This window comes from Rhinichthys klamathensis, unplaced genomic scaffold (assembly GCF_029890125.1).
Source record: "Rhinichthys klamathensis goyatoka isolate OS25496 unplaced genomic scaffold, OSU_Roscu_1.1 h1tg000939l_1, whole genome shotgun sequence".
In the NCBI taxonomy this organism is placed as follows: domain Eukaryota; kingdom Metazoa; phylum Chordata; class Actinopteri; order Cypriniformes; family Leuciscidae; genus Rhinichthys; species Rhinichthys klamathensis.
The window spans coordinates 27,501-47,500 of NW_026607266.1; the positions used below are offsets into that span (position 1 = coordinate 27,501).

Genomic DNA, 20,000 nt, shown 5'->3' on the forward strand with positions numbered 1-20,000 from the left:
ACATACAGATATATAGACAGGTAGATAGACAGACAGACAGATAGACAGGTAGATAGACAGGTAGATAGACAGACAGACAGACAGGTAGATAGACAGACAGATAGACAGGTAGATAGACAGGTAGACAGACAGATAGATAGACAGATAGACAGACAGGTAGATAGACAGACAGACAGATAGACAGACAGACAGACAGACAGACAGACACACAGTTAGACAGACAGATAGACAGGTAGATAGACAGGTAGATAGACAGGTAGATAGACAGACAGACAGATAGACAGGTAGATAGACAGGTAGATAGACAGACAGACAGGTAGATAGACAGACAGATAGACAGGTAGATAGACAGGTAGATAGACAGGTAGACAGACAGGTAGACAGACAGATAGATAGACAGATAGATAGACAGGTAGATAGACAGACAGACATACAGATAGATAGACAGGTAGATAGACAGGTAGATAGACAGGTAGATAGACAGACAGATAGACAGACAGATAGACAGACAGATAGACAGGTAGATAGACAGATAGATAAACAGACAGACAGACAGACAGACAGGAAGACAGACAGGTAGATAGACAGGTAGATAGACAGACAGATAGACAGACAGATAGACAGGTAGATAGACAGGTAGACAGACAGATAGATAGACAGATAGATAGACAGGTAGATAGACAGGTAGATAGACAGACATACAGATATATAGACAGGTAGATAGACAGGTAGATAGAAAGACAGATAGACAGACAGATAGACAGACAGATAGACAGACAGATAGACAGGTAGATAGACAGATAGATAGACAGACAGACAGACAGACAGACAGGAAGACAGACAGGTAGATAGACAGGAAGACAGACAGACAGATAGACAGGTAGATAGACAGGAAGACAGACAGATAGACAGACAGGAAGACAGACAGGTAGATAGACAGACAGGTAGATAGATAGACAGATAGACAGACAGGTAGATAGACAGACAGGTAGACAGACAGATAGACAGAGGTAGACAGGTAGATAGACAGGAAGACAGACAGACAGATAGACAGGTAGATAGACAGGAAGACAGACAGATAGACAGACAGGAAGACAGACAGGTAGATAGACAGACAGGTAGACAGACAGGTAGACAGACAGATAGACAGAGGTAGACAGGTAGATAGACAGACAGATAGACAGGTAGATAGACAGACAGATAGACAGGTAGATAGACAGGAAGACAGACAGATAGACAGACAGGAAGACAGACAGGTAGATAGACAGACAGGTAGATAGATAGACAGATAGACAGACAGGTAGATAGACAGACAGGTAGACAGACAGATAGACAGAGGTAGACAGGTAGATAGACAGACAGATAGACAGGTATGTCACTCACCCCTGCAGCGATCGGAGTCCACGGGCTCGTGTCCAGGTCTACAGGCACAGGATGATGACGGAGGCCCCACCCACTGCCCATCCTCCCCGCAGAACATGGTGGGCGGAGCTTCACTCAGGGGGGCGGAGTTCTCCACGCACACGCCCCCGGCCTGCTGCACCAGCGAATGAGGGAGCGTCTCTGGGAAGGAGGAGAAGGCCCGTGTGACGGGGGGGCACTTCTTGAGGAACACCCTGACGGCCAGCAGGGCCATGCACGCGCCCTGGGTCTGGAAGCTCAGGTAGAAGCCCCTCTTCGCCAGCGGACCCACGCGCACCGTCTTCACGTTCGACTTCCTCTCGCCGCCCCGACGCAACAGGAAGTCCGCCGCCACCGTGTCCACCTACACAACACAGCATACACACGTTACCAAGCTCTTACTGGGAATAATAATAATATAATAACTATAACCATAACTATAACCATAATGTTAACTATAATAACTATAACGATGTTAACTATAATAACTAATACGATAATGTTAACTATAACAGTAACTATAACGATAATGTTAACTATAATAACTATAACAGTAACTATAACGATAATGTTAACGATAATAACTATAACCATAACTATAACCATAATGTTAACTATAATAACTATAACGATGTTAACTATAATAACTAATACGATAATGTTAACTATAATAACTATAACGATGTTAACTATAATAACTAATATGATAATGTTAACTATAATAACTATAACCGTAACTAATACGATAATGTTAACTATAATAACTATAACGATGTTAACTATAATAACTAATACGATAATGTTAACTATAATAACTATAACGATGTTAACTATAATAACTAATACGATATTGTTAACTATAATAACTATAACGATGTTAACTATAATAACTAATACGATAATGTTAACTATAATAACTATAACGATGTTAACTATAATAACTAATACGATAATGTTAACTATAATAACTATAACAGTAACTATAACGATAATGTTAACTATAATAACTATAACCATAACTATAACCATAATGTTAACTATAATAACTATAACGATGTTAACTATAATAACTAATACGATAATGTTAACTATAATAACTATAACGATGTTAACTATAATAACTAATACGATAATGTTAACTATAATAACTATAACGATGTTAACTATAATAACTAATACGATATTGTTAACTATAATAACTATAACAGTAACTATAACACCCCAAAGCCGCCACCGTATCCACGTAAACAACGCAATATATATATACACTCACCGGCCACTTTATTAGGTACACCTGTCCAACTGCTCGTTAACACTTAATTTCTAAGCAGCCAATCACATGGCGGCAACTCAGTGCATTTAGGCATGTAGACATGGTCAAGACAATCTCCTGCAGTTCAAACCGAGCATCAGTATGGGGAAGAAAGGTGATTTGAGTGACTTTGAACGTGGCATGATTGTTGGTGCCAGAAGGGCTGGTCTGAGTATTTCAGAAACTGCTAATCTACTGGGATTTTCACGCACAACCATCTCTAGGGTTTACAGAGAATGATCCGAAAAAGAAAAAACATCCAGTGAGCGGCAGTTCTGTGGGCGGAAATGCCTTGTTGATGCCAGAGGTCAGAGGAGAATGGCCAGACTGGTTCGAGCTGATAGAAGGGCAACAGTGACTGAAATAACCACTCGTTACAACCGAGGTATGCAGCAAAGCATTTGTGAAGCCACAACACGCACAACCTTGAGGCGGATGGGCTACAACAGCAGAAGACTCCACCGGGTACCACTCATCTCCACTACAAATAGGAAAAAGAGGCTACAATTTGCAAGAGCTCACCAAAATTGAACAGTTGAAGACTGGAAAAATGTTGCCTGGTCTGATGAGTCTCGATTTCTGTTGAGACATTCAGATGTTAGAGTCAGAATTTGGCGTAAACAGAATGAGAACATGGAACCATCATGCCTTGTTACCACTGTGCAGGCTGGTGGTGGTGGTGTAATGGTGTGGGGGATGTTTTCCTGGCACACTTTAGGCCCCTTAGTGCCAATTGGGCATCGTTTAAATGCCACGGCCTACCTGAGCATTGTTTCTGACCATGTCCATCCCTTTATGGCCACCATGTACCCATCCTCTGATGGCTACTTCCACCATGTCACAAAGCTCTAATCATTTCAAATTGGTTTCTTGAACATGACAATGAGTTCACTGTACTAAAATGGCCTCCACAGTCACCAGATCTCAACCCAATAGAGCATCTTTGGGATGTGGTGGAACGGGAGATTCGCATCATGGATGTGCAGCCGACAAATCTGCGGCAACTGTGTGATGCCATCATGTCAATATGGACCAAACTCCCTGAGGAATGCTTCCAGCACCTTGTTGAATCTATGCCACGAAGAATTGAGGCAGTTCTGAAGGCAAAAGGGGGTCCAACCCGTTACTAGCATGGGGTACCTAATAAAGTGGCCGGTGAGTGTATATATATATAAATATATATATAAATATATATAAAATATATACAAGCTATCATGCTCTTACTGGGAACGCATCAAAACTATTCCTAACCTTCCCCATTCATCTCGGTGAAACTGAGAGACTATCAGTGTATAGTGTGTGAGTGTCTGTGAGTGTGTGTGTCTGTGTGTGTGTGAGTGAGTGTGAGTGTGTGTGTGAGAGAGTGAGTGAGTGAGTGAGTGGGTGTGTGTGTGTGTGTGTGTGAGAGAGTGAGTGAGTGAGTGAGTGGGTGTGTGTGTGTGTGTGTGTGTGTGTACCTTGCTGTAGGGGTTCTCCATCCAGCGGGGTGTGTGTGTGTGTGTGTGTGTGTGAGAGTGAGTGAGTGAGTGAGTGAGTGAGTGAGTGAGTGTGTGTGTGTGTACCTTGCTGTAGGGGTTCTCCATCCAGGCGGGGTGTGTGTGTGTGGCGGTGTCCTCGTCGCTCTGGTACAGGTACAGGTTGAAGGTCTCCTTGCAGGTCCTGTAGGCGTTGGGCAGGGAGGAGCACTCCATCATGGTGAAGCGCAGCTCCACGTACACCTGAGACGCGCCGCGCCGCGGGATGAAGCTCGTGCGCAGCCAGTGGCTCGACACACTCTCCAGCGGGCAGATCTGGAACGTGCGCACGCTGTTGCCCTCGTCATCCAGCCCCGTCACCTCGTCCCACTGACACACACAAACACACACACCATTAAAATCTCCTTATATTAAGAAAAATATCCATATTTAAAACTTTATCAACTAAAATAACTAGCTTCCGGCAAACGACCGCGAGAGGCTCAAAGCTTCCGCTACTCCCACATCTACGCCACACATCGTCAGCGTTACTCTTCGATGCGCACGCCGTCTGCCGGAAGCTCGTTACTTTAGACAAGCGCATCGCTTCACTTCAGAAGGCCTTTATTAACCCCGTGTGGAGCACTTTATCATGGATAGATGCACTTAATGGAAAAATATCCCCATTCACTGCCATTTTAAAGCTTGGAAGAGCCAGGAAACGTCTGAGAGGAGAGTGTCATACACACCAGGACGGCTTCAGGGGGAGTAAATCATGGGCTAATTCTCAGTTTTGGGTGAACTATCCCTTTAACTCTCTTAAAACTCATCTTTGATCACAAAAATGACAAAATTAAAAGTTTTTTCCTTTTTCATGCCTTAAAATATCTTGAATGTGACTCGACACCCTTGCCTGATTTAGTATGCGCGGTTCTATGAATATGCAGATGAGCCCCGCCTCCACTCACTCACTCACTCAGAGATCCACTGGTTGACGATCACACGCTGATCTGATTGGCTACAAGCAGTGTTGGGTAAGTTACTCTACACTGTTGATTACTAGTAACTAAAGTAGATTACAGTACAAATTACTCTCTCTAGAAAGTATTTAATTACTTATTACTTTCTAAATCCCATACCAACCTTAACCAGCTGAATAACACAAGGATAGTCCTGACACTGGTTTATAGCAGTCCGATTTCATGGCATTTCATACGCATTTCAAAGATGGCTAATTCGAGTTCAGTGACGTTTATCCAGCTCATAAACGCACACGAGTCGCCGTGAGATTGGTCTATACACAGTATTTAGCTCAATTACTGTAACTGTACAGAAACTAATTAAATTGCAGAAACTCCTTGCATTACTTTTTCTAAGGAAAAGTAATTAAATTGCTGTCGACTTATGAATTTACACATGGATTGTCTTAACGCATATTAAAAACACCACAGACACATAAACAACATTAATCACCACAGGGAAACTTTAAATTACTACTTTACACAGTTATTTAATTAGGGCTTAAACACTAGAACACTCTATAAAATAATCATGTTTTGCTCCAGAAATGCAGGGATTTACTGAAGAGGAACTCGTTTCTCATTAAAACTCAGATTCCAGGAGTGTGTGTGTGTGTGTGTGTGTGTGTGTGTGTGTGTGTGTGTGTGTGTGTGAGTGAGTGAGTGAGAGAGTGAGTGAGTGTCACCTCAGGGTCAGTGTTGGGGTAGATGGTCCATCTCAGATCAGATGTTTCTAGTTTTGTGTTCATCAGCACCTCTGAGAGAGAGAGAGAGAGAGAGAGAGAGGGGGTTAAACAGTAGCTCTAGAACTTTAGTTATTAAGTTATTCATTTCTATGAGGAGAGTTGTGTGCTGTTTTGCTGCTAATGACAGTAAAATCCTCATAAACACACATTAACCAACATCATAACCCTGAGCAGAGGATCGACAGCGACCACTGGAGCTCTAGCTCTGATCTCTCATCACATCACTACAGAAAACTTGTAGTTACAGGACATATTTTTACAAGCCGGAAACTGATGATTACAGTGAGTGTGAACGCAGCATTACTGCATCTGTGTGTGTGTGTGTGTGTGTGTGTGTCTGATGAGCTCTGGCTAATGCTGCGCACACACACAGCGCTAGCAATCAACGCCCAGTTCAACATCTGAACCTCTTTCCATTTCATCTGTCATGATTAAAAACGACACGTCAAACCGCCGCGAGTTTAACGAGCGCGAGTCCAGCGGCGGCGCAGGAGAGGAAGAGCGCGGGAGGAGCGGGAAATGTCCCAGCATTCCCTCTGTCTGTCTCTGCTATTGTTTCAGTGAAAACACAACGATACCCAGGAGGCAGTTCAGAGCCAAACAAGTGATCGAGTGACATTTTCATTTATTACACACACACACACACACACACACACACACACACACACACACACACACACACACACACACACACACTATAGAAGGGCTGGCAGTATTCCTGCTCATTCCTGAGTATCCGTGGAGCGGAACAGCAAAATTACAGCTCATACTGGACACACACACACACACCTCTAATCAACTCGAATCGATAATTACAGAGTGAGACTGACAGAATGAGAGAGAACTTGAGGAAGATCCAGCAGATCTCTGTCTCTCTCACACACACACACACACACATATATATATATATATACTAGGGATGCACCGAATCTTTGTTTGAACGTTTGATGCTCATTTTTATCTTATTTTGTTAAGTAACGCTGTGGACGGTAGAACGTGTGACAGACAGTTACACAAGTTCGATTGTGGAATAAAGTGCGAGTTGTGAGATGCCAATCGCCTCCGTGAGTCTGTCTGGCCTCTGCAATAACTTTAGCTGTGAGCTATCCCTATTTTTCTTCCTGACACAACGCGTTACACTACAGGCTTGTTCGACTTGAACCGGCGCTGCACAGACAGATGAGTTTATGACATCAAAGTACCGCGAGGGCAATTCAAAAGCATAAGGAGCCGTCTGCTCTCTATTCGTTCACGCGGTACTTTGATGTCATTCACTGATCGGTGACTTAATCGACGTAGCGCGCGTAGTGCAAGCCTAGGGTTCGGTTCGGTGGAAAAAAATTCTGAGGTTCGGCAGAAACCGAACCCCGTTAAAAAGCCCAATATTCGTCCGAATCCGAATTTGAATCCTGGATTCGGTGCATCCCTAATATATACACACATATACCCCAGTACTCGAGCGAGCTCTTAACTCATTGTAGTCCGTCACGTCTATTGCGATCTCAAAGTCCGGCCAGTGGATAATAGAATAGAACAGAATATCACACTCGACTGCCGTGGATCCTCTTCTACTCCTGAACTCGGGAACAGTCTTCCTACACACACTCGCTGTCCATCCAGCCATCCAGTCAAATGTGTAGTTTTCTCGTGTCTCACTCGAACTACAGTGACGCGCCCCGGCCTGGCGAACCTGCACAGTTATAGCAGATATAGCGGAGGCAGAAGAGCCGCTCACCGCTACGACTGGATGTGGACAGCTCTCCAGAGCGCCAGACGCCATCGACTGTGAAACTGCACAGTTATAGCAGATATAGCGGAGGCAGAAGAGCCGCTCACCGCTACGACTGGATGTGGACAGCTCTCCAGAGCGCCAGACGCCATCGACTGTGAAACTGCAGTTATAGCAGATATAGCGGAGGCAGAAGAGCCGCTCACCGCTACGACTGGATGTGGACAGCTCTCCAGAGCGCCAGACGCCATCGACTGTGAAACTGCACAGTTATAGCAGATATAGCGGAGGCAGAAGAGCCGCTCACCGCTACGACTGGATGTGGACAGCTCTCCAGAGCGCCAGACGCCATCGACTGTGAAACTGCACAGTTATAGCAGATATAGCGGAGGCAGAAGAGCCGCTCACCGCTACGACTGGATGTGGACAGCTCTCCAGAGCGCCAGACACCATCGACTGTGAAACTGCACAGTTATAGCAGATATAGCGGAGGCAGAAGAGCCGCTCACCGCTACGACTGGATGTGGACAGCTCTCCAGAGCGCCAGACGCCATCGACTGTGAAACTGCACAGTTATAGCAGATATAGCGGAGGCAGAAGAGCCGCTCACCGCTACGACTGGATGTGGACAGCTCTCCAGAGCGCCAGACGCCATCGACTGTGAAACTGCACAGTTATAGCAGATATAGCGGAGGCAGAAGAGCCGCTCACCGCTACGACTGGATGTGGACAGCTCTCCAGAGCGCCAGACGCCATCGACTGTGAAACCGCACAGTTATAGCAGATATAGCGGAGGCAGAAGAGCCGCTCACCGCTACGACTGGATGTGGACAGCTCTCCAGAGCGCCAGACGCCATCGACTGTGAAACTGCACAGTTATAGCAGATATAGCGGAGGCAGAAGAGCCGCTCACCGCTACGACTGGATGTGGACAGCTCTCCAGAGCGCCAGACGCCATCGACTGTGAACCTGCACAGTTATAGCAGATATAGCGGAGGCAGAAGAGCCGCTCACCGCTACGACTGGATGTGGACAGCTCTCCAGAGCGCCAGACACCATCGACTGTGAAACTGCACAGTTATAGCAGATATAGCGGAGGCAGAAGAGCCGCTCACCGCTACGACTGGATGTGGACAGCTCTCCAGAGCGCCAGACGCCATCGACTGTGAAACTGCACAGTTATAGCAGATATAGCGGAGGCAGAAGAGCCGCTCACCGCTACGACTGGATGTGGACAGCTCTCCAGAGCGCCAGACGCCATCGACTGTGAAACTGCACAGTTATAGCAGATATAGCGGAGGCAGAAGAGCCGCTCACCGCTACGACTGGATGTGGACAGCTCTCCAGAGCGCCAGACGCCATCGACTGTGAAACGGCACAGTTTAGAGAGGCCTTTTACTGTGGCAGCCTAAGGCACACCTGTGCAGTAATCCTGCTGTGTATCAGCATCTTGATACGCACACCTGTGAGGGGGACGGATGATCTCGGCACAGGAGAAGTGCTCACTAACACAGATTTGGACAGATCTGAGGACAATATTTGAGAGAAATGGGCCTTTTGTGTACATAGAAGAAGCCTTAGATCGTTGAGTTCAGCTCATGAAAAATGGGGGCAAAAACAAAACTGTTGCGTTTATAATTTTGTTCAGTGCATATATAAATGAACTAAACTGATAACTTTTTTACACCAGAAATGAGACGTCACTGATCTGACTTAAGCTGGACTGTGACTCTTCTCTCCTGGACACACACACACAGTATTCTCCTGTTATCTCTGTGCTGCGGACACACACACTCTGTGCTGCGGACACACACACTCTGTGCTGCGGACACACACACTCTGTGCTGTACAGCGCTGGGTAAATAAAGCTGACTGACTCCACAGGAAACTCTCTGCATTTCAACATTAAGAAACAAGCTTAGTTCGTGTTCTAGGCCGGTTTACGAGGACATGAAGTCTGTTAGGACAGTTATTGATCTGTGCCAGCTAAAGCTATATGCTAGCAAATATAATTGCTCTAGAGCTCCTCCCATCTGGCAGCTGATTGGACGAGAGGTAATGGAGCATGTGATTGGCTGAGGCCGGGTTAATTAATTCTAGAGGTTCTCAGTTTAATTACACTAACGAGCTTGACAAGCTCTCCAAAACTAACACTCGCGCAGCTACAAGCATCCATTCACACACACACTCACTTACACACACACTCACTCACTTACACACACACACACACATAAAGTGAGTTTGCATAGGGACCAATTTAGTATAAATTAATATCAATATAATTTATTTATTTTAATATCGGTCTAATGCATTAAGCCATGCTAGCGTTTCAGAGCGTCCACGAGGACGAGGGTTTCGTGACATCATCACGTCCCAGTTCATTGGCTAGGCGCCAACCAATAAAACGGCTCGTTTGAACACTCGTTTGTGGAAATGATCAAAAACGCTGGCAGGGAAAGAGTTAATAATCAATAACTCAATATTCCAGTGAACAGTGTGAAGTGGATCTGAAGCCGACTGTGTGTGTGTGTGTGTGTGTGTGTGTGTGTGTATGTGTGTGTGTGTGTGTGAGTGTGTGTGTGTGTGAACAGAAAAGGGTTCTTTAAGTGTTAATCCACTTACACCGAGTCGAGAAGAGTGGAGAAAAGCCCTTAAAGAGAGAAAGATTGAGGGGTCAGAGGTCACCGCCGATGCTAATCTCCTTTAGCTCTCACTGAGCACAACACTCAGTTTAATGGGATTTATGGACACCGAGATCCCCTCACACACACACACACACACACACTCTCTCACACACTCTCTCTCTCACACACTCTCTCTCTCACACACACACTCACTCACACACACACACACACCGTGTTTTACCCCGTCTCTAGAGTTCCCCATACTGGATCTCCTCAGGCCTTAGAGGAGCAGAGCTGAGCCGTAAGCTTCTATTGTTCTCCAACAATACTGAGATTAACACACACACACACACACACACACAGCTGGTTAACTTCAGGAACACACTCCTGATCGAGGAGCATGAGCTCATCAGATGAGTTTTCCACACACACACACACACACACACACTCCTCCTGACGTTCGGCTGGTTTATGGCCTCTTCCTGTCACACACACGTGTAAGATCCTCAAAGACTGGTGTGTGTGTGTGTGGGTGTGTGAGCTGAGAGGGACGTCGCTCGCCCTGATCTAGACTCTCTCTCTGCTGGACAGTGTGAGAAACTTCAGCAGAAGAAGTACAGTAAACACTGTTTGTGCAGTTCCTGGATCTGTTTTAAAGCGTCATTATAACGTATAATCCAGAAACAGTAGACGCCTGTGATGGAGTGCACACATGTGAACGAGTGTGTGTGTGTGTGTGTGTGTGTGTGATTGAGTGTGTGTGTGAGTGTGATTGAGTGTGTGTGTGATTGAGTGTGTGTGATTGAGTGTGTGTGTGTGTGAGTGTGATTGAGTGTGTGTGTGTGTGAGTGTGATTGAGTGTGTGTGTGTGTGTGCGTGTGTGTGTGTGTGTGTGTGTGTGCGTGTGTGTGTGTGTGTGTGTGTGTGTGTGTGATTGAGTGTGTGTGATTGATTGAGTGTGTGTGTGTGTGTGTGTGATTGAGTGTGTGTGATTGATTGAGTGTGTGTAAGAGAGAGTGTGTGTGTGTGTGTGTGTGTGTGTGTGTGTGTGTGTGTGTGTGTGTGTGTGTGTGTGTGTGTGTGTGTGTGTGTGTGTGTGTGTGTGAGTGATTGGATCGGACACTGATGGTGTTCTTGCCGGAATCCTGGAGCGCCATGAAACGTGGAACGAATCCCTGACACACTCTCTCTCACACACACACACACACACTCTCTTATACACACTCAATCAATCACACACACTCACACACACACACACACTCGTAGCTGACGGTCCTGATGTGTGTGTTCTCAGCGGCGTGTCTCCGGCTCACACACACACTCACTCTCTCTCACACACACACACACACACACACACACACACACACACACACACACTCGTAGCTGACGGTCCTGATGTGGGTCCACACACACACACACACACACACACAGCCTCTCGGGGTCGTCCCCTAGACCGCTGGCGCTGGGCAACTATTCCCACATCTGCTAATGTCAATGAAATGATTGTGCTATATTTTAATTCGATAATGTTTTATAATTTAACATTATTTATTTTAGGGGATTTTATGGTCCCGAATCATCAGTTGTTAATCCATTTATTCCCTTTCTCCCGTCTGATGTTCCTCCAGATCCCCCAGGAAAGCTCTGAGTTCCCAGAAGCGTAAACATTATTAATATTGTTATGTTTGAGCAAATACACAACTCTAACGGTCATACATCTCCAATGCTTTAGCCTGAAGTCTCTCTTAAACACGACACCTGGCAGATTATTGACTTAAAAAAGTTTTAAAAAATCTTAATCTTAAAAGTTATTTTTTTAAAACGCACAAAATTTCTATTTGTATATGAAATATTATTTTCCAAAACACGTTTTACTCTAAAACTGAGAGAAAATAAAAGCTAATAAATCTAAAAAAAAAATTGTGTTCCAAATTTGATATCTCAAAAAATGAGTTTTCAGTGAGAGTGTGTTCCAGTACCGAACGTGTGAGTGTGTGTGTGTGTGTGTTCACACAGCAAGTGCCAAAACCTTTACCAAATTTCGTACCAATCCGATGAAGTGAAAAATTATTTAAAATAATAATAATAATCTTCCCCCCGTGTTTCGTCACACCGCCCAGCAGAGGGGTAAACTAACTTCTGTTTTTCTTTGTGTGAGGAACAGTTTAATAATCTAGGACTTTTCCCCACTATTCTCTATTCTCCGCTGTTTGATGGAATGTAAAGATGTTAAGACATCGATGACAATAAAGAAGCTTCACTTTTCAGAAGCTCAGAAATGTTGATCTTTAATAACGTGTTCGTTTATTCACAAACTTCATTCACTATATAATTAGAAAGAACATTCGCCAGTTGCTGTGAACTGAATCTTTACATGTTTTACCAGACAGATTATTATAATTATTAATAATGACAGATTATTATAATTCGTTAAACCTTTAGATCTCATTTGTTGGTTCAAAAAACGAACATTCAATGAACAAACTATTATAAAATGGTCATGTTACTTCACAGTGCAGAAACTAATGTTGACAGATACAACTTTAATGTATAATTCCACATGCGATTAATTTACCAGAATATAAAGTGATGTTAGTCAATATGTTAATATCGTGTCTTCAGAACTAGCAGCTGTAATCTTCACAATTATAATAAGACTTAGATATACTTTAACTGACTTCAGAACGTTATGACGAGTATTATTATTATTATTATTATTATGAGTAGCCTATAGGTATAACTTTAACACTAGTTTGAGCAACTGGTCACTGATGATGTAACGTTAGTTAGACAGAATTGTATTTGTTTTCATGAAACCGCTCCACATTACAATAATAACACAATATAGACAATTATAATAATGCTCATTACCTTCCTCTGCTGTGATGAGTCCAGTCAACACGAACCAGAACCAGGAGAGAGAACCGATCCAGAAAACATGATCCATCTCAAACTCCAGTCAGCTCATTAGACTCAATCATAAATCTCTTCAGTTTATCGAATATGACCAACACTTCAGCTAACGTTAACGTTAAATATAAATATTTCTTTAAAAGTTATGCAGCTCATGAAAAACTTTCGGCAATAAACTTATCCAGAACTAATCTCTGTCCACTTCAGAGTTGGGATATATTAGGCACATATTAGGATAAAACGTCATCGGTATCTTAAACCCAAACGGGATCAGATCCAGATCAGAAATTGAGATTCTGCTCAAATCGGCTGAAACACAATCCTGCGATATGCGCGTCCGTGTGAGTGCGCGTCCACTATCCTGCCATGGAAAAACTCTAATCCCAGCAGTGCGTCCGTTTAAAGTCGTTTATAATCCACTCCTCGCTGCGTTTGAACCGAAAAGTCCCATCGACATCAACAATTAAAGAACTATTCCACGAAACTCGGAGTTTCGGCCGACGCGAACTTTCTCTCAGGACTGAACGCGAGGCGCGCGAACCCGAGCCTGGACTGCAGCAAGCCCCGCCCACCGCAGGGCAGGACCGGCGCTCATTGGTCCATCGGCCAGTCTGTCCAGACGAAACATGAGCGCGCTTTTATGTGGATTGGCAATAATATCTGGCCAGTATTTTATTTTATTAAACTGATCTCATCACATTTTTGTTCGTATAGATGAAGGCTCAAACCGGCTTAAGTTTTAATAAATAAATAAACGTAATAATAGCAAAATTGTCATAGGAATTAAATTTAATCCTGAATTTATTGTTGTATACGTTTTTCCCTTTATTTATTATTTTATTTATTTATTTTAAAATGAATTTATGTCCCCTTTAACGTGTATTTATTTATTTATCTTTTCATTTCTTTATTCATTCATTTTGCGGGTTCCGGCCACATACGTCTGAAACTGATGAATGACATAAAATTCGAAATTATTACATGAAATTGAAATAATTAGTTAAAAATACGCAATTTACTGTGTATATTTCTTACTCACTGTCATAATGTCGACTTTTATGACATAAACTAGACTTGTTATGTCATAATTTCGACTTTTATGTTATAATTACGTCTTTCATATCATATTTTGATATTGATTTACAAAATCCTTTTTCGTGTGGCGTATATGGGCCTCCATATGAAAGGTTATAAGGTTGTTTGACTATAAAGAGTCTCTGTGTTTATGACTGTGTTTCTCACGCTGTGATCGGGGTGTGAATCTCCTCACGCGCTCCCGCGAGCTTTTACACCCTCCGCGCGCTATTGTTCACGCGCGTTAAAGCTCCATTAGCTCGCGCTCTCAGGTGAGATGAGAGACAGTAGCGGAGCTGACGGTAACACGAGAACCACACACACACACACACACACACACACACACACACACACACACACACACACACACACACACACACAGAAACTCATCAAAGAGAGAGAGAGGGAGAGACACAGACAGAGAGAGAGAGAGAGAGAGAGAGAGAGAGAGAGAGAGAGAGAGAGAGAGAGAGAGAGAGAGAGAGAGAGAGAGAGAGAGAGTCGCTGTGTGTAAAGTGAGTTTCACTAGTGTGTAATGTTGTATTGTGTGAAGTGTTACTGCAGTCACTCCCTGTTTCACACACACACAGTAGCCTATGAGTCTCTCTCTCTCTGTGTGTGTGTGTGTGTGTGTGTGTATGACTTGATTTGACCATCAGAGATTGTGTTACTGTGAGCTCTCAGCTGATCTCAGATCAGACACATGAACACAGACACGTTTAAAAGTGCAACAATTAATTGTGATTCATTATTAAAATTATTTTAACCTTATGGACAGCCTGAATGTCACATGTTCTCTTTTATATGTGTGACGAAACAATCTAACCTGGATGTGTGTGATCTGCTGTCCACACACTGCTGATGATGATGATGAGGATAACAAAGAGGATGATGATGACGATGATGATGGTGATGATGGTGATGATGATGATGAGGTACTTATTGTTAATGATATGATTTCAGATTATAATCTAGATGTGCTGTGTTTGACAGAAACCTGGCTAAAACCAAACGATTACATTAATTTAAATGAGTCAACCCCACAAGACTACTGTTATAAACATGAACCTCATCTGAAAGGCAAAGGGGGAGGTGTTGCTGTAATTTATAACAATATCTTCAGTAATACTCAGAAATCTAGTTTCAAATAGGCTATAATTATTTTGAAGTGTTGGTGCTTAATGTAACAATATATAGTGTAAATGAGGAATCCCGTCTGAGATTTGTGCTGGCTACTGTATACCGGCCACCAGGGCACCAGACAGACTTTATCAAAGAATCTGCTGACTTTCTATCAGATTTAGTATTGGCTGCAGATAAAGTACTAATTGTTGGTGATTTTAATATACATGTAGATAATGAAAAAGATGCATTGGGATTGGCATTTAAAGACATTCTTAACTCAATTGGAGTTAGACAACACGTGTCAGGATCCACTCATTGTCATAATCATACTCTAGATCTAATATTATCACATGGAATAGATGTTGATGCTGTTGAAATTCTGCAGCAGAGCGATGACATCTCAGATCATTATCTAGTCTCGTGTAAATTACATTTAGCCAAGGCTGCAAAGCCGACTCCGTGTTATAAACATGTTAGACCTATCACTTCTGCCACTAAAGATTGCTTTATCAATAATCTTCCTAATCAGTTTCATCATCTCAGCATCCCGGATAGCTTAGAAGAACTCGATATTGCAACAGAAACTTTTAACTCTCTCTTTTCCAGCACTTTAGACACAGTTGCTCCGTTGCGCTTAAAGAAGATTAAAGAAAATAGTCCAATGCCGTGGTACAGCGAGCACACACACACACACACACACACACACACACACACACACACACACACACACGGGCCCTTAAGAGAACAGCCTTCTGGAGCGCAACTGGAAGAAACTTAACTAGAGGTATTTCGCATTTCATGGAAGGAGAGCTCGATTGCTTACAGAGAGGCTTTAAAAGCTGCTAGATCTGCTTATTTTTCATCCCTATTAGAAGAAAATAAATATAATCCTAGGTATTTATTTGAAACAGTTGCTAAACTAAAGTTTCCAAGCAGCACAGCAGTGATGACTTTATGAACTTCTTTACTTATAAGATTAATAATATCAGGGAGAAACTGATAACTATGCAACCGTCCACTACAGTATCGCATCAGGGAGTGCATTAGTCTCCCTGAGGAAAAATTTGATTCATTTGTTGCCATAGGAGAGGACGTATTTTCTAAACTCGTTAAATCATCTAAATCGACAACATGTATGTTAGACCCTATACCGACTAAGCTACTGAAAGAGATGTTTCCAGAGGTCATAGATCCTCTTAATATCATTAATATCATTAATTCGTCTTTGTTATTAGGATACGTACCAAAAACTTTTAAGCTGGCTATGATTAAACCGCTTATTAAAAAACCACAACTTGATCCTACAGAATTAGTCAATTACAGGCCGATCTCGAATCTGCCTTTTCTGTCAAAGATACTGGAAAAAGGCAGTATCCTCACAACTGTGTTCCTTTCTAGAAAGAAATGATATCTGAGAGGATTTCCAGTCCGGATTTAGACCGTACCATAGCACTGAGACCGCTCTCATCAGAGTCACACATGATCTGCTCTTATCATCCGATCGTGGTTGTATCTCTCAAGTCATCTTCATTTATATAGCGCCTTTTAACAATGGAGATTGTTTCAAAGCAGCTTTACAGAGATAAACATACAATTTACGGTAACAGAGATTGTTTTGGCTTTATAGCGATTTTTGAATAATGTTATTTCCAGCTAAAGTTGGTTTTGATTGATTCACTTCCAGCAAAATTATCATTTGTTATTACATTAGGGGCCACTAAGACGACGGCGTTCTCTCTAAACAGACTTTAAACGCGAACCTGTGACCTGATGGCGTTCACATGCGCATTAAACATTGATTCTATAGTTATATTCGTTTGAATATGTGTGCGCAGGTTTGTAATTTCCCTACCAACCATGCCTAAACAAACTACTTGTCTTGCCTATAAATTTGATACAGAATTTTATTTTATCACTTCGGGGTACGCGAGCCGGAATTCACAGCGCTTTATCTGTAGAGTGGGAAAGGGATCCTCCATAGGGAGAGGATAGTGGATACTTCAGCACTGCATTGTCATCGGGTCTAGGCGAATCTCCTTCGTCAGATCTGGACACGGCCTGGATCCGGCAGGCTGTGGGAAAACCTCGGGATAAACAAAGACACTAAAGTTAGCGTAGATGCCATTCTTCTTATGATGTAACGAGTACATCAGGATTTAAGGGAAGTGTTCCCAGTTCCGGCTGACCTAATCTATGCAGCCTAACATTGAATTTATAGAAGTCTATAATGTATTATGTGTATGCTAGGTCAAAGAGATGTGTTTTTAGTCTAGCTTCTCTATTAGTGTTACTCGATCTTAGTGCTGCATTTGACACAATTGACCACAACATTCTTTAAATAGACTCAAAAATTATGTTGGCATTAGTGGAATTGCTTTAGCATGGATTAAATCATACTTAACTGACCGTTATCAGTTTGTAGCAGTAAATGAAGAGATGTCTTATCGATCACAAGTTCAGTATGGCGTACCACAAGGCTCAGTACTAGGACCGCTGCTGTTCACTCTGTACATGCCCCCCCCCCCACACATACACACACATACACACACACACACACACACACACACTCACTCACACACACTCTGAACATGCTACACACACACACACACACACAAACACACACACACACACACTGTACATGCTACACACAGACACACACTGTACATGCTACACACACACACACTCTGTACATGCAACACACACACACACACACACACACTCTGTACATGCTACCATTAGGAGATATCATTAGGAAGCATGGCATTAGTTTTCACTGTTATGCTGATGATACTCAGCTCTATATTTCTTCACGCCCCGACGAAACTTACCAATTCACTAAATTAACGGAATGCATAGCCGATATAAAAAACTGGATGACTAGTAATTTCCTACTACTAAATTCTGAAAAAAAACAGAGATTCTAATTACTGGACAAAAAACGTCCTCACGGAATAACCTAGAAATACTGTCTAACACTTGATGGCTCTGTCAAGTCTTCGTCGTCGGTTAGGAACCTGGGTGTGTGTGTGTGTGTGTGTGTGTGCTCTTTGATAGCAATCTTTCATTTGAAAGTCACGTGTCTAGTATCTGTAAAACTGCATTTTTCCATCTTAAAAACAAATCTAAATTACGCCATATGCTCTCACTGACAAATGCAGAACAATTAGTTCATGCGTTCATGAGCTCAAGGCTAGATTACTGTAATGCTCTACTGGGTGGTTGCCCTGCACGCTTAATAAACAAACTCCAGCTGGTCCAAAACGCAGCCGCTCGAGTTCTTACCAGAACCAGGAAATATGACCATATTAGCCCGGTTCTGTCAACACTGCATTGGCTCCCTATTAAACATCGTATACATTTTTAAATATTGCTGATTACTTACAAAGCACTAAATGGTTTAGCTCCTAGTACTTGAGCGAGCTCTTAACGCATTATAGTCCTTCACGTCTATTGCGATCTCAAAACTCCGGCCAGTTGATAATACCTAGAATATCTAAATCGACTGCTGGCGGGAGATCCTTTTCCTATTTAGCACCAAAACTCTGGAACAGTCTTCCCACCATTGTCCGGGAAGCAGACACACTCTGTCAGTTCAAAGCTAAACTAAAAACACATCTCTTTGACCTGGCATACACATAACACACTATTCATTCCTATTATTCAAATCAGTTAAATGATTATTAGGCTGCATAGATCAGGTCAGCCGGAACCGGGAACACTTCCTATAACACCTGATGTACTCGCTACATCCTAAGAAGAATGGCATCTACGCTAATGTTAGTCTTTCCATTTATTCCGAGGTTAACTGTAGTCAGCCGGATCCGGGCCGTATCCAGATCAGCCGGTGGACCTGTGCCTGGACACGTCCACAACGCATCCCTGCAGTGCCAGCCTCATCAGCGCTGTGAAGGCTCATGGACACCTCAACAAACTCGTCTCCATCCCGGCGTGACTCCGACCTCCAACCAGATGAACTGGATAATATTCTGATCCAATCTGACCTCTGACCTGTAATGCTGCCTAATTCTTAATCATACACTGTTCTCTCGTTGGCCAGAGGAGAACTGAGACTGAGTCTGGGTTCTCCCAAGGGTTTATTCTCCATTCTGTCCCTGATGGAGTTTGGGTTCCTCCACTGTTGCCTTGGCTTTTGGCTGCTTAGTTGGGGACATTTAATATTCAACTATATTATTGATCTGCCTTACTTCAGGTGGACGATGACGCAATTTTCTTCTAGAAACAAACTTTGTTGTATTATTTCCATGTTATCACTGTGAAGCTGCTTTGATACAATCTGCAGTGTAAAAAGCGCTATATAAATAAAGGTAACTTGACTTGAGGATGATGAAGAGGATAAGGATGATGATGAGGAGGATGATGAAGAGGATGATGATGATGATGATGAAGAGGAGGATAATGATGATGATGAAGATGAAAATGATGAGGATGATGACGAAGAGGATGAGGATGATGATGAGGATGATGATGATGAAGAGGATGATGATGATGAAGAGGATGATGATGATGATGAAGATGAAAATGATGAGGATGAGGATGATGATGAAGAGGATGATGATGATGATGATGAAGAGGATGATGATGA

General features: G+C 42.9%; 1 protein-coding gene across 1 annotated transcript in view; it reads right to left on the reverse strand.

Moving 5' to 3' along the window:
• ephb4b (eph receptor B4b) overlaps nt 1-13,302 on the reverse strand; it is a 31,389-nt gene extending 18,087 nt beyond the window's left edge. Inside the window, exons 1-4 of the mRNA XM_056244208.1 lie at nt 13,157-13,302; nt 5,873-5,943; nt 4,276-4,557; nt 1,384-1,765 (exon numbers count right to left, since the gene is read on the reverse strand). Coding sequence (XP_056100183.1) covers nt 1,384-1,765; nt 4,276-4,557; nt 5,873-5,943; nt 13,157-13,232 — 811 coding nt within the window. The 5' untranslated portion in view covers nt 13,233-13,302. The remainder of the gene's footprint in view (nt 1-1,383; nt 1,766-4,275; nt 4,558-5,872; nt 5,944-13,156) is intronic.
• Between the last annotated feature and the right edge of the window lie 6,698 nt (nt 13,303-20,000).